Source organism: Bactrocera neohumeralis, unplaced genomic scaffold (genome assembly GCF_024586455.1).
Source record: "Bactrocera neohumeralis isolate Rockhampton unplaced genomic scaffold, APGP_CSIRO_Bneo_wtdbg2-racon-allhic-juicebox.fasta_v2 cluster09, whole genome shotgun sequence".
In the NCBI taxonomy this organism is placed as follows: domain Eukaryota; kingdom Metazoa; phylum Arthropoda; class Insecta; order Diptera; family Tephritidae; genus Bactrocera; species Bactrocera neohumeralis.
Window position 1 is genome coordinate 23775665 of NW_026089622.1, and position 15820 is coordinate 23791484.

The following is a 15820-nucleotide window of genomic DNA, read 5'->3' on the forward strand; positions in this document are numbered from 1 at the left end:
ATATAACCACGAAATCATTTATAAACCAGGCAACACAAACATTGTCGCAGACCTACTCTCACGACCACCAATCGCTAACTTAAATTCAATGACTGTCCACAGTAGTGACAGCTCTTCCGAAAATTTAATTTCTTCAGTAGAAATACCCATTAACGTCTTCAAGAACCAAATTTTCATATCAGAAGATTCCAAAAATTCATACAAATTCGAAATAGTTTTCCCTACGTACCATAGGCACTTAATAACTGAAACAACCTACAATGAAGAATCGCTAAAATCGCTTTTAAAGAAATATCTTAATCCATCGGTAATCAATGGTATAAAAACCACAGAGCACATTATGCTAAAAATCCAATCAATCTACCCTCTACATTTCGCAAATTACAAAATTCGTTTCACACAAATAGTAGTTGAAGATATTACTCAGACCGAGGCCCAAGATAAAATAATAATCGAGGAACATAATCGTGCTCACAGAAACGAAAAAGAAAATAAGCTACAGATTTTGGAAAAATATTATTTCCCCGCTATGTCGAAAAAAATAAAAAAATAACAAAATTATGCAAAGTTTGTAAAGAAAATAAATATGATCGCCACCCAAACAATGTAAAATTAGGAGCTACACCCTTACCAGAATATTCAGGGCATACTATTCACATAGACATTTTCTCAACAGACAAACATAAAGTACTGACTTCTATTGACAAGTTTTCCAAATTAGCCATTATAAAGAAAATAGACGGGAAAAGTATAGACAGTATAAAAAAACCCTTAAGAGAAATAATATTTTTTTGGAATTCCGAAGGCTATAGTTTTCGATAACGAAAGGACATTTAATTCTCAACCAATAAAATTCATGTTAGAAAACGAATTCAATATAAAAATATTCACTGCACCACCCTATAAAAGCGAGGTGAATGGACAAATAGAACGGTTCCATTCAACAATATCAGAAATTATGAGATGCTTAAAACAGGAACACTCTGATAAAAATTTCGACGAATTAATGGAATGGTCTGTAAACGAATACAACCATTCTGTTCATTCTGTTACAGGAAAAAAACCCGTTGACATATTCTTCGGTAGACCTACCTCAAATGCCACTAACAGAGAAGAAACTATGAAAAAGGTTCTAGAAAAATTAAAAGAGAAACAGGAAAAGGACCTGCAATATCATAACAAATATAGAAAGGAAACTATTGACTATAGAACAGGAGACAAAATTTTTGTTAAACAGAATAAAAGATTAGGAACAAAACTTTCAAAAAGGTACAAAGAGGAAATAGTTAAGGAAAACAGACATTCCACTGTAAAAACAGAATCAGGCAAAATAGTTCACAAGGACCGCATACGAAACTAACTCAGAACATTTTTATTATTTTTAGATCTCTCTTTTTCCTGAACTTTATTTTAAGCGATGGTTCGGTTGAGGTGTTAGATTACACTCAGTCAGAAATCGTAATGATGGAGGAAGGAATTGGCAAAATTCAAACAGGAACATACCGGATTATCCACATGACAAACATAACAGAATACTCTACAATATTACGGGAACTGAACAGAAACTTCATACGAAACATTCCAGCTAACAACCCTCTTTACCCATTTATAACAGACGAAATCAGTAATATCAACATAACAATTAATAACATTTTACCTAAATACAAAAACAAAAGATCACTAGACTACATAGGATCAGCCTGGAAATGGATAGCTGGCAACCCCGACCATGACGATTTAATAGCCATCAACAGCAAATTTAAAGAAGTAATCGAGAATAACAACCAACAATTAATAATCAACAAAAACATTTTAGAAAGAATAAACAATATAACAGAAATTAGCAACTCAATAATAAAGTCTCTAGGAAGTAGTAACGAATTTCAAACCGCCCTAATACTTCAATATAAATTTAAAATTGACATAATCAAAGATGAGTTAGAAAATATTAAAAGAGCAATTCATTTAACTAAAGCGAACATTATTAACTCAGTTATTATTAACAATCAAGAAGCTCATAGAATAAATAAAATTTTTGTCGAAGAGAATCTGCAATTTGGTTCGTTAGAAGAATCTCTGAATTTTGCAGATGTTCAAATTGCTGTAAAACAAAACTTACTAATTTATATGATAAAAATACCGAAAACCGGTAAAGAAATTATAATTAAGCCTTTAAAAAACGAAACTATTTTAAAGATAAATTTTGAAAAAAATTAAAATGTAATGAAGAATATTATGGTATAGAAAAAGATTGTAAAATAATAAATGAAACTAAATTTGCAAACAAACCCAAATTGTTAATTTGGAAAACGAAAATTGTATAAAAAATTTAATAAGGAATAAACCATATAAGTGCACCGTAACAAATACGGAACATGTTAAAAATATTGTAGAAATAAATAATGGATTAATACTTTTAAATAATTTCGAAGGAAATATTACTGCAAATAATAATACTAGAAAATTAAGAGGATCATATTTGATAAGAATCTTTAATGAAACTATAAGAATAAATAACATGAATTTTACAACTTTAGAACAACATAGCTTGAGACCACTGCCTGCTTTAATCCAACATTCAAACTCAAATTCAGAGTTCGAGGAAGTTCTATCCTTAAAACTTATGAAAGAGCTTAATATAAAAAACATTAAAAAAATAAGTTCTCTGAATCTTTTAGTGAAATCCAGTTTATTCACTCATTTTGGGCTATTAGCCCTAGTACTTACCATAATTGCAATTTTCAGATGCAAAAAGCGCGTAAAGCCTGAAATAATTATTAGCAAACCGGAATCATTTCAAATGCCAGTAATTAAAAGGACGCAGCATAGAAGTCTTAACGACATCCCATTTTTTTAATTAATCAAGCGGGGACGCTTGATATTTCGGAGGGAGGAGTTAACACAATATTTTATGAACTTCTACATAAATTCCATTCCCACATTATATGCTAGAAACATACAAACCGTTTGCATACTTTGGAGTCCTATTACAACCAAAAGTGCAACTGCGCTAAACGCGCATCCGCTAAATTCTTAAGTGAGCGAAACACGCGCAACCATGTCTTCTTCCCCAAAACCAAATAGCTGCAGGTGAGCGCTACACGCGCAAACCCTTTTAGCTGACCAAGCATCTTTGGTCACGTAGGCCGGCTCAAGCATATATTTTATGGTTAGATTATAAAATGACCTTAAAGTTAAGTGTCTCTAGTAAGAGGGGAGGAGTGAGTTTTGTAATGTTAAAATTACTTACCATAAGTGTCTCAATCAGAAGCACATAGTGCATGAAAGAGGGGAGGAGTGATGTTCCGCACCCTAATAATATATCATATATAAGAATATTTTATGTTAATTACTTACCATAAGTGTTTCAATGGAGAATCTCGATTAAGATTCATCAGAATAAAATTATAACGCATGATATCGGTCTTTCGAATGTTGGATTCTGAGCAATTTTCGGTCGTTAGTCAATTTGTGCGGAAGACACCGTGCACACACCTTTCGTAAGCCCAAATGTTTGATGATTTTTGATGAATTCATGCATAGATTCAATGGAATTTCCGGTGATCATTTATGTCCTCACGACCACTTTGAAAACGTTGAAACCACTCGTGCAATCGGATAGGAGATCATCGCCATAAACTTGTTTCATCAACTGAAACGTTTCGGTAAAAGTTTTACCAATTTTAAAACAAAATTTAATGTTGGTTCCTTGTTCGAAACTCATTTTCGCACCGATAACACAAACATACCGACACTTAAAACGAAATAACTTCACTTTTAATTAATGAAATGTCATGAAATTCTCACTGGACAATCGTTAAAGATAGCGGATTCTGACATATCAGTCCACATATAGATGGCGCCATAAGGGGTTGTAGATTCAAATAGTCCTGTTTACTTTAGAGCGTTCCTTATAAAAACTATATAATTCATACACGGAACGACATTTTCGGCATAAGATCTGTTAGAAAAACGAAAATCATTATACTTATGTAGTGTATGGGAGTTGGAGTACGATACATTAAAAAAATTTTCCCTGAATTTCATTAACGCATCTCACATGCAATCACCAATTATACGGAGCAAAGTCATCCGGATGTTCAAAAATCCGAATATTAGTTTTCGCCCAATTTGTTTATTTTAGGCACAAGGATGCACTATTATGAGTAAAACACATTCCATAAATTTCAGTGAGATAACTCAAATATTAGCCGATTTATGTGGTATGAAGTCTGCAGGAACTTCGAAATTTTTATACTAGGTATATGGGGGAAGTATTTACTCGATTCTGGAACGGATTCTCTCTGAATTATTGTACGGTGATCAAATTTAAAGTTGAATTTTGTCCACTTCATCTCCTTCAAAGTAATCCTCTCCCGCTGAAATGCACTAATGCCAACGAGTTTTCCGGTCATCATAGCACTTGGAAAAATCCTCCGCCGTAATGGCCATCAGGCCTTCTTCGATTCAGCTTTTATACCCTCAATTGAGTCAAAACGGTGTCTTCGGACTGGTCATGTGAATTTGCTGAATAGCCAGAAAATGCACGAATGTAAATCAGGCGAATGCCGTGGTTGCGGCACAATGATCACGAATAAGCAATGCAATGAGATGGTACATTATCGCATTTATTTGTTCAATAAATTCAGACATAGTAAAAATCGAAGAATTCACTTTTAGAGCTTCACATAACGACTCGTGTCTCAAATATTTTGAGGTAAAATTTAGCATGAACAAGTTTGGTTCCTGCAGCTTTAGTGGTTTAGGAGATATATGTATAAATGCTTAGTTATGGCACTTTATTGGTTTTCGGTTAATGACGTTTTATGGGCGTGGCAGTGGTCCAATTATGCCCATCAGCAAAATTTTTTTTGTACTAAGGAATCCGCATGCCAAATTTCATCAAGATATAATGGGTTGTCAAAAAAGTCTTATTTATTAAAATTTTTTTTTTTATTGAAATTGAAATGAATTTTGATGACTCATGCCCAGCTCTTGACCGATGCTACGGCTGCTACTATGCCGGTCTCTTTCGACCAATTCAGCGATTTTATCGCAATTTTCGACGACAGGCCTTCCGGAGCGTGGCGCATCATCGACCACCCTTACACCAGAACGAAAACGTTGAAACCATCGTTGTACGGTGGAAATGGAAACTGTATCAAGTCCATAAACTGCACAAATTTTATTGGCGGCTTGAGATGCATTTTTGCCTTTACCGTAGTAGTACTGTAAAATATGCCGTATTTTCTTTTTCACATTTGTGGAATTCCTAATCCGCCAATTCAATATTGTGCGGAATTTTCCAGCCAAGATTAACATTGATATTATGGTCTGGACGATTAGTCGAAATACTTCGCATTACCCAGAATTCCGCCGAAAATTCGTAATTATTTATCCGCGACTTAACAAACGCTCTTAATTTTGAACCCACTTTCGTATTGGAATTGCCAAATCCTATTACGTTTAATTTTTTGTGTTGACCTGGGAGTCTGAGTCCAGCAAGGCTCTCAAAGGTAGGTACTCTCCACAACTGGTTCTCACTTGAATCACTGTTGTTGCCAACATGACCTGATACGGCATAATCGCTGTTTTGCTGGCATATGTGGTAGATGGTTGCGGATGAGGTGCAGTGGGGAAGGAAATCGGATACTGGTGCAATAATGTGTGATGCGATCGATTGGTCACACGATATCGATCCGCTCTGCACTTAGATACAGTGTGCCCCTTATGCAAACAATTTATGCAAGTTAAATTATATTACTTTATTGGTTTATTAAATTAACATTCCACTTTATTTGTCTTAGCCTTATGTTGTCTCTTCCGCTTGCTCCTTCTTAATGAGGCAAGTCCTCGGTCCTGGAGATACTAGTAGTTGCTCTCCAATGTTATTAAAAGACGAGCAGCTCAATGTGATTAAGAAAACAGAATGAAGAGCGATAAAATAATGGTGTAGTAGTGCAGAATTGTTTTCTTCAAGCCGAAAGATCTCTTTATGGAATACTTGTTCAAATAATTTTTAAACATGAATTTGTTCTGGAGTAAGCGGTAGATGTTTTATACAATTCATCTTATTTTTTAGATTAAATATTGCTTTTTACATTTTTATAATATTTCCTTAAAAATTAGTCATATAATTCAAAAATGTTTAACAAACTTCATTAGTTTAAGCACAAAATGTTGATAAAATAAAAGGAGTTTTGTGAAACGCTCAGTTTACAATCAGTTGCAATTTTTTTACGATAAATTCAGACTGGTACTTAGCAATTATTCACTTAATGTAACATGTTTATAATAACCTTTGCGTTATATATTTACAGGAAAAATTATTATGTGGTCTTAATTCAAGCAAAAAATTCGACCTATTTCAAATTGTCTTTATGAACCCCCCTCCATTTAATAAAGCTGTTGTTCCTAAATCCTTATCTATTATGTATTCTTCATAAAGAGGGGTTATATTATTACCAAGTCTGTTTCTCTTTACTAAGACTTTTTCACCAGCCTTAAATATGCGTTATATTCTATCCCTGTTGTGGGTATTTAATTCTGATTGCTGTGCGTGTCTCAACTGTGATGATATTGGGTTGTCAAAAAAGTCTTGCGGTATTTTAATGATTAATTTTTGATGACTCATGCCCAGCTCTTGACCGATGCTACGGCTGCTACTATGCCGGTCTCTTTCAACCAATTCAGCGGTTTTATCGCAATTTTCGACGACAGGCCTTCCGGAGCGTGGCGCATCATCGACCACCTCTACACCAGAACGAAAACGTTAAAAGCATCGTTGTGCGGTGGAAATGGAAAGTGTATCGGGTCCATAAACTGCACAAATTTTATTGGCGGCTTGAGATGCATTTTTGCCTTTAGCGTAGTAGTACTGTAAAATATGCCGTATTTTCTCTTTATTTTGCTCCATGTTTGCGACGCTGTAACTCACGAACGACTTAAAAGAAACGACAATCAATCAAACAAGTGTTAGCGCGTGAAATGAGCTTTCCAAAAAGGTATAGCATGACCCGATGCGACGAATAAAACTTTCAGCGCCAACTAGCGAAAATACCGCAAGACTTTTTTTGACAACCTATTATCAATTTTTACTGAAGTTACAGCTTGCACGGACGACGGATGAACGGGCAGACAGGCAAACAGTCACCCAGATTTCAATTTTTCTAATTATTATGATGATTTGTACTTTATAACTTTATATCTATCTCGCTTAATTTTAGGTGGTATTCCTTTGAGGGGAATAGGTGATACTTACTAACAGATAAGGTAGGACCCCAGCTTAATGTGCTATGTAATTTTTCATTCTTTTCACCTCGGTCATCATCTTTTGATCACCATAATCGACGTAGAATTCTCCTTTAACCACATCTTTTTCCAGAACATAATCGTATAAATCCTTAGTCCACTTTTGATTTCTATAGTGGAACTCCTTAAATTTTAGTATCTATATTTGCGAACCGATTTTTATTTATAAAATAATAATTTTAACAACATACAACAGATTTTGTGAGCTTATTTTGTAAGCTAGTGATAATTTCAATGTTATTTTTCCTTTAAGAGTTAAAAAAAATTTTGAATTCCAAAAATCTATCAGTCTCGTTCGTCTGACGTTGCAAGCGACAACTTGAATAAAATTGATTCTTGATGTTACAAAATGTTAAACGGGAAACTGTAGGTAAAGTGCTAAGACTAAGTCATGAATTTATAGTATATCAAACATAAATTTGGTAAAGAGCATCACATTAAAAGGGTATCTATGGCTACATACCTACACATATATTATTACAAATACTTGCTAAAAACGTTTTCCTCTGGCTCTTTTTCATTCTTTATGGAAAAATGTTGAATCGGATAAATGCCATCGACCTTTCCCATAAAAAGGTTATACTGAAAATTACTAAAAGTGTTTTAACTCGCATTTCGAGCAAATTTATATACAAATACTGTAGTTTAATGCAATCAGCTCATATCTTCTCCTAGTCCGAATATATCAAATGAAGCATAAGCATTAGGGTGTGTCATGCTGAGTCAACCTTTTTTTTCAACTGAAAAATAGGCTAAAAACTTTCGTAAATGTGAAAAAGAAAGTCACTCAAAAGATGAGCTCTTAATATTAATATTAAGAGGTGCCTGTTTCAAATTTTCTGTTTTCCATACGAGTATAAATTAAATGGAAAAAGAATAATTTTTTTGTGGTGGTTATTGTGTGGTGGTACATGTGCACGCGATGGCTGCCAGTAGGGATGGTAAACTCGATTCGGATTCTACTCGCGAATCGAGTTTTCTCGTAAAATAATCGATTTTTCGAATGTCAAGAATCGATTCTCAATCGACTTCGACTACTGAAGAGTTTTCTCGTAAAGTAATCGATTTTTCGAATGTCAAGAATCGATTCTTAATCGACTTCGACTATTGAAAAACCCCTCTGTACACAGTTTTATAAAAATTCAAGAATTTTTTTTCCTGACCGCCATTTTGTATTTTGAAAATTTACCTTTAATTTCGAAATCAGTGACCTCGAAAATCCCTTGATACAAAATTTTATAAAAATTTAAGAATTTCTTAAAAATTGAAGAAATTTTTTGAAAATTTTGACGGCCAATTGGTTTTTAATTTCGTAATCAGGGACCCCTCAAAACTCCTCTATCCCAAAATTAAGCTAAGTCCGTTAATATTTTTAAATTTTTTTCTGTCAAGTAAAATCCGACATGTATTTTGAGGTTAGGAAAAAATCCTGACGTGATGGAGCAAAACGGACTTCAGATTCGGTTTCAGCGGCCCAAAATACATATAATACACCATGTTTGGTCAAAGGAACCTTTCATCGATTTTTTTTTGTGGACCTGTGTTATCAGTCACCCGGAAGTTAGATTATCTCTATATTAGATGTTATATACGGGGACTAAGGGTAGTATTGATCCGATCCAACCTATTTTTGACATACAGAAAAGTACTATCCCTGAATTTATATTATATATCTCAGACATTCACAGGTATTTTCTAACAAAAGTCAACTATAGGTACCGGGGTCTAAAAATTCGGCACCTACTTTGATGGATTTGAACAATTTTTGGTCATAAGGTGACATACAATTCGTGCAAAGTTTAATCCCGTTATATTAATTGCTTCTTGATTTGCGTACTGGAAACTGAACGAATTAAATGGAATTTAAAATTATGCTATTTGGGAAATAGACGTGGTTATTGTCCGATTTCGCTCATTTTCGCTAATTTTCGCAACGTGACATAGACATAGGACTACGAAACATACCAAATTTTGTCGAAATCGACCAGTCGGGTCCTGAGATATGGGATTTCAGCAAAAAGTGGGCGGTGCAACGCCCGTAGTCCAATTTTCACACTGGCTCCAATAAAACTTTCTCATACCATCCCGGGGATTTTTATGTCTCTGACGCATTTAGTTATTGACTTATCGCACTTTTAGTAATTTTTAACTGTACCGTTATATGTACGAGGAGTGAGCGGGGTTATCATTCGATTTCATATATTTTCACGGTTTTCGGTTAATGGCGATTTGTGGGCGTAGCACTGGCCCAATTACACCGAGGTGATTTGAATCTAATGTACAGGAAATCTCCCTTATTATTTAGCGATTTCTGTTTGTCAGAAGGGATGAATAATTAAATGAATTGTAAAATATTGAATATTGAATTATTAAAAATAAAATTATGAAACTCTGTTATATAAAATACTTACCTTAATAATGCATTCATAATATTAATCTATTACTTACTTTAATACTTACCTTAACATATGTAAGCTAGAACAATGTTTAACGAAAGATAATTACTTACCCTTTTTTGTAACACATACTTACATTACCACTGGTTAATAAAGAACTATCTTTGAATTGAACCGTGAAAACGTACGCACGCGTTTTAATTTGTCGGCTATTAATTACATTTCTCGTTACAGGCAATTTAAGAATTAAAAAAAAATATATTTTAAACATACAAAAACACATGAACAGCAATCGTTAACTAATTATTTTCGGTACCAACTGCCTGCTTAATACTTTTTGGTTTTCGGCCTTGTGAAGTGAAAACATATAAAAGAAACATAAAACAAAACCTAAAAAAGAACGCAAAGGGTACAGTGAATTCCACAAAATATCGTATTGATTATTGTTTAACTTGGGTAAAAGTTTTAAATAACAAAAAATTTGCAAATTGCGGGATGGGCTGGAGAACATACATATATATGTATATAAGACATTTATATACGTACATTAGTAACTAACGAGAGAGCCGTTCTAAAACGTTAAAAAACAGTTGAAAAAGCCGGCGGAAAACCCGTTAAAAAAACTCGCCACTGCTGAAATCGCTGCTGCCATCAATCCGCTGCCGTTTTGGGAATGATCGGCTGACTTCGAAAACGTACTACTGCAAAATTTTGATGCGGTTTTACTACAGTATTTATACATCATCTGTATGCAAAGTCTAATAACATCGTATTACTATGCATTGTATATTTTGACGTTTTACAACACTTTAACTGCAAAGTTTATTTTCGCAAACAGCTGTTTTAGAAATTAAAATTCAACGATCGTAAAAAAAACAAAATGGATCAAAATAAAGCCAAGAGTGCAATTATAAACGTTTTTTTGCGTTTATCTGAAAATAAATGCACAAACAACATTCAAATTTTTCGTAAAATATTTAAATCAAAATATAAAAGAGTGTGCATTTTAAATAATTTCAAGTATAATAATGATAAAAAGCACATTAGAAGAAAGGTGCCTAAAACTTCGGGATTCTGGAAAACTATTAGCGAAATGCCAGTTGATGTATTTTTCTCCCACTTTAGGATGAAACCTACGTGTAAGGTAACTATACATACAATATGTTCATAAGTATAAGTTTTATATATTAAAAAAAAATACAATCACAGAAGCTTCAAACTATGTTAAAGCCATTATGGAGAACACCTCGAACTGGTCGGCCTTGCTTATCGTTAGAAAGATGTACATATATACATAACTCTATGGAAACTTAGCAACCAAAACAGTTTCCGTGAATTAAGTGATCGTTTTCACTTAGGTATTGGTACTGCTTATTACAACTTTATTCGCACAATAAAAGCAATTGGTCGCTTAAAAGCAAAGTTAATAAAATTTCCAGCAACCGACCAAAGCCAACGAGCTACTATGGAGCAGTTTGAGTCTAGTCGTGCTCTGCCCTTTCCATTTGTGTTAGGGTGTGTTGATGGAATGCATGTTCGCATTCAACAGCCTAAAACTGATAGCATAAGCTATTACAATAGAAAAGGACAATATTCAGTTGTTGAACAGGTAAATATTATCTTCTTCAGGTATATTTAACACTTAAATGTAACTTCAATATATGTAGGCAATAGCGGATAGCAAAATGCGTTTTACTGATGTATTCGCTGGATATCCAGGACGGTGTCATGATGCATCCATATGGCGCAACAGCCCAATACGACAAGCTATCATAAACAAGACGCTTAAAATTTCGCCACAATATCATTTATTAGGAGACGGTGCTTATCCTTTAGAGACTTTTTTAATGGTACCATACAAAGATAATGGGTATCTTACACAAGAACAAAAAAGATTCAACTATGTGCTAAGTTCGACAAGAGTCATCATAGAGCAGGCTTTCGGTATTTTGAAAAAAAAATTTCGGATTCTTAATTATCTTGAAATCCAGAACTTGATCTTGGCAAAGCACATAATAATGGCTTGTATGGTGCTTCACAATTTTATTATTGACAACGAAGATTGTAATATTGACGAAGAAACTATAATAAATGAAATAGATGTTGAATATATTTCACAACCTGATGTGTCCACAAATTTTTTAAGAGAAGAAGCCATACGAAAATGAACTAATCTAACTACTTTACTTTCAGCTTAATATTTACATGCTTATATACAATGGCTAAAGCAAGAGTTCACATGTTAATTTTCTTTCCTTTTGTAATGTTTTTTTTGCTAAATTAATCTAAAATTTTTAAATTGAATTTCAGCTTTTTATATTTTTATAAGATATTTGACAATCATATACTTACTTCCCCATTAAACTGTGAAATTTAATATTTTATTTTTAAAGTTGTAATAACATTTATTTATAATTTGTACTTCATGTTTTTAAAGATATGAATAAATAAATTCATTTAAAATGAAATATGCGTTATGAATATTTAAAAATACAAGTATAACATCGACAAAAACGTTTAAAATAAGTCGTAAATGTGCTATGCACAGCTATGTATTCTACTGGTTATTAGACATAGATGTCAGTAGCAAACGGAGGCTTCGCATTTCTTCCACTTTTTGTTTTTCCACTTCCAGCTTTTCTTTTTCTACCTGCATCAACTCTTTTAAAATTTCTTTGTCTGCAGAGGCTTCTTTTTCCAAAAAAACTTAGAACTTCGCACTTCTTTCGATCTGATTTTGGTTTCGACTTTGGCGATGTGCTATCTAACTCACGAAAATCGTTAGTATCACCGGTTCCACTCAATATGTCGTATAGCGATGAATCTAAAGTCTCCTGAGGAACGGCCACATCGCTGCGAGTGCCGTAAACATCGTCCATTTCCTCGTAAAATTCCCAGTGGGTGGCAGCTTCTCCTGATGTATTGTTTCTCTTCTTAATTCGTTTATAAGTTACCATAAAATTGAGAAATTTCCTGGTTATTTCATCACGGCTGAATGGGAATTTGGCGTCAACTTCTTTAATATTATTTAATATTCTCTCCCACAGCACTGACCGTTTTTTGCGTTTGGCAGCGAAATCGCCCTCATAACGCAGTCGGGTGGTCAGAAGCAGCTTTTTACGTTCATAATTCCATTTTTTGCTAGATTCACTAAAAATAAACTATTTAAATATAAATTAATAAAGAAATAATAGCAATGCTTACCAATCTGAGTCCGCCATCATTGCGTTCAAACTTTAAAAAGCATCAAGTTTCTTAGTGATGCACGATTTTCTGTATCACTGCGCATCGACTACCGAGTTAATGCGTTTCAAAATATGATGTAATATAATAAATACTGCGGATGCTTTATCGAACTTCGAACTTTGTTCGTATGCAAAGCAATTGACGTTTTCGAAGTCAGCCATCCTGTTCCAAAGGGACGTAAGCGCCGGCAAACAGCCGACGCACCAGGTAACGAGAGTGAATTACTGAAAGCAGTTCAAACAAAAAAAAAACGAAAACACATACAAATAAAATTAAAATAAAAACAAATGCACACTTTCAGTTTTTGGCTCTCCCTTCTTTCACATTTCATTATATTGACACGTACATATATGTACATAAATACACATATAAATAGTATCTATAAAACCGTACATAAATAAACATGTGCATATTTAAATAAAATAAATATACGCACATATACATATGTATGTATGCATATGCGTACGCAAGTGAAACAAGGGACTTTGGGATTTGCGGTAGCCCTTTAATTTTTTAAATAAAGGAATTTCAAGGGAGAATATTCAGAATTTAAAAATTGTATGAGTTTGTTTGACAGCTTGGTTCATAATGATCCAAATATCCCAGATATTGAAAAATTTAACCATTTGGTTAATTGTCTATCTGGAGAGGCTTTGGGAACAGTTAAAGTCAGAAGTCGGGGGAAAATTACCCGAAAGCGTTGGCAAGTCTCAAAAAAGTTTATGATAATAAGTCTTAGATATCTTTCAATACAATATCTAAACTTTTGGGCCGCCAACCATCCCAAAGCCATCCGCGCCTTCATTGCGATCAATGATTGACGAAGTGTTAGCGGTATATGACTCATTGCTATCGCTGGGCGATGAGGAACAGATAACAAACGCTATACAAGGTGCGTTCCAAAGTAAACAGGACTTTTTGAATCTTGCCCCCCCTGGTGGCGCCATCTATATGTCGACTGGTGTGTTAGAATTTGCTATCTTTATCGATTGTCAGTGAGAATTTCAACGATTGGAAGTGAAGTTATTGCGTTTTAAGTGTCAGTATGTTTTTAATACCGCTGCGAAAATGAGGTACGAACAAAGAGTTGCACGATAATGCGCCGTCTCAACGATCGACGCTTGTGACCGACTATTTGACCAAAAACCACATTTCAACCATTAACCACTCCCGTATTCACTTGATATGGCACCGTGCGACTTTTTCCTTTTTGGAAAAATGCATTTGCTCATGAAAGGAAAGCGTTAAGCAGACCTACAGGCTATTCAAAAGACTTACACCGGCATACTGTTGGCCATACCGGCAAACGAGCTAAAACACTCGCTCGACATGCTTTTGGACCGTGCAAAAACAGTATTGAAGCAAAAGGAGACTATTTTGAATAAACAAAATAAATTTTGCGGAAGAAACCATTTGTTCTGGTTTTTTTTAAGGCCCTGTTTACTTTGGAACACACCTTGTAATTACTTATACACAAAGTGATGACAAAGGTCGACTCTGCCACCCGATCCAACAGCTGCATTATGACAAGCTGCCACTGTGAAAGGACTGTGAAGCCACACTAAATCGAAGATACCAGCAGCTATCAGCAGAAGGAGCATCACACTCAAGGACGAAGCCCACACCAACAAGCAGTGCGAGTCAAAGGAAACAACAACATATGGCCAGGACCAAACCGGCGCTAGTTGCAGCAAATACGAGGTAGTCTATTTGTCAGCAGTGCGAGTCCAAGGACCACTATTTGACTGCCTGCCAACTTTCAAGGCGCTTCCGGTGGAGCAGAGGTTCGAGTTCGTGAAATCGGTGCCCTTATGCAAGTTAAGCTGCAATGGCCACCCACGAAGCAGATCTGTTCTCTGATGCATTTTTAGTATCATGAGTATAACACTTAACAGCATCGCCGCACTTGCAGAGCAACAGCGCGTTGATTGCTGGGAGAGTGATCACTCTGCGTAACAATTGAAGAGTTATTGATTTAATTCGAATGTCAATAATAATTGCTGAATGAACTACAACAATGGAGAGAGAGAAGCGGTAATCCTATACGTACATTTTACATTTTGTTCAGATTTGATCTTGGCTGCAAGCGGAAGAGACAACATAAGGCTAAGACAAATAAAGTTGAATAAATCATAAATAAAAACCACCTGGCGCCCATCGTGGGGCATGGGAAGAAATATTATAATAAATTCTTAAATTTATATTCCTTACGAAGATAAAAGGTTTAACAAGTTTTAACATAAACTAAATGCTGCAAGTTCTTAATTAAGCCACACTCTCAACCTTCGGTGACATTGGAAGCAGGAACATTTCCCAGTGTAAAAAAACACCACGTGGCAAATTTAATTATCAAGCAACGGCTTTTAAGAAGCCTCATTTATACAGTGTTAAAAAACAATTTAGTTAATATACGAAAACAAAATTTGTAAGTGATCTGCTCAGTATTTTTAGAGGGATTATACGTTATAAAAAACTATTTGAAAACATTTATGAATTATTCTTTAAAATATTTATATGAAAAAATGTATTTCGATTGAAACCACGTGTTTAACATCAAGTTGATGTAGGACCTTCAATTAGCTAACCTTTTTGATACATTAGTTTTACAAGATAAAAACGAAATAAATACGAATACTAATGAACTGACAGCTAATGTTACTGCAGCGAAATCAGCTGCATTAAAAGCACATGAGGAAGATTTTGATACAAAGTTAGATGAAATGACAAAACAGTTTACTAATACATGGACTAAAAAAGGTAGAATACTTTGAGGAAGTGAGAATTGTAGGGAATGTGTAATGTGATGAAACGCTCGATCTTGCAAAATCGTTACCTGAATTTGACGGCACACGAGAACATTATGTGTC

The 15820-nt window shown here is 34.4% G+C and overlaps 3 protein-coding genes and 1 long non-coding RNA gene across 8 annotated transcripts in view; 2 read left to right on the forward strand and 2 right to left on the reverse strand.

The window, feature by feature from the left end:
• Positions 1-15820, reverse strand: part of LOC126764341 (uncharacterized) — a 473995-nt gene that overhangs the window by 224982 nt on the left and 233193 nt on the right. The gene's annotated exons all lie outside the window — the stretch shown is intronic.
• The window catches only part of LOC126764081 (synaptosomal-associated protein 25), a 532618-nt gene that overhangs the window by 122367 nt on the left and 394431 nt on the right, over positions 1-15820 (forward strand). The gene's annotated exons all lie outside the window — the stretch shown is intronic.
• LOC126764177 (uncharacterized) lies at positions 10914-12099 on the forward strand. Its single transcript, XM_050481970.1, has 2 exons — positions 10914-11316; positions 11375-12099. Exons 1-2 carry the CDS (start codon positions 11173-11175, stop codon positions 11873-11875), a joined length of 645 nt encoding a protein of 214 aa, XP_050337927.1. The 5' UTR covers positions 10914-11172; the 3' UTR covers positions 11876-12099.
• Positions 12094-13104, reverse strand: LOC126764193 (uncharacterized). The gene is made up of 2 exons (XM_050481983.1): positions 12912-13104; positions 12094-12857 (listed from the first exon to the last, which is right to left on the reverse strand). Exons 1-2 carry the CDS (start codon positions 12929-12931, stop codon positions 12275-12277), a joined length of 603 nt encoding a protein of 200 aa, XP_050337940.1. The 5' UTR covers positions 12932-13104; the 3' UTR covers positions 12094-12274.

Bases quoted from the DNA above. Each gene is read 5' to 3' on its own strand.
- LOC126764177 (XM_050481970.1), top strand. From the start codon at position 11,173: ATGGAGCAGTTTGAGTCTAGTCGTGCTCTGCCCTTTCCATTTGTGTTA. The intron at 11,317-11,374 runs GTAAATATTATC...CAATATATGTAG, and splicing joins AATATTCAGTTGTTGAACAG to GCAATAGCGGATAGCAAAAT.
- LOC126764193 (XM_050481983.1), bottom strand. From the start codon at position 12,931: ATGATGGCGGACTCAGATTG. The intron at 12,858-12,911 runs GTAAGCATTGCT...GTTTATTTTTAG, and splicing joins ATGATGGCGGACTCAGATTG to TGAATCTAGCAAAAAATGGA.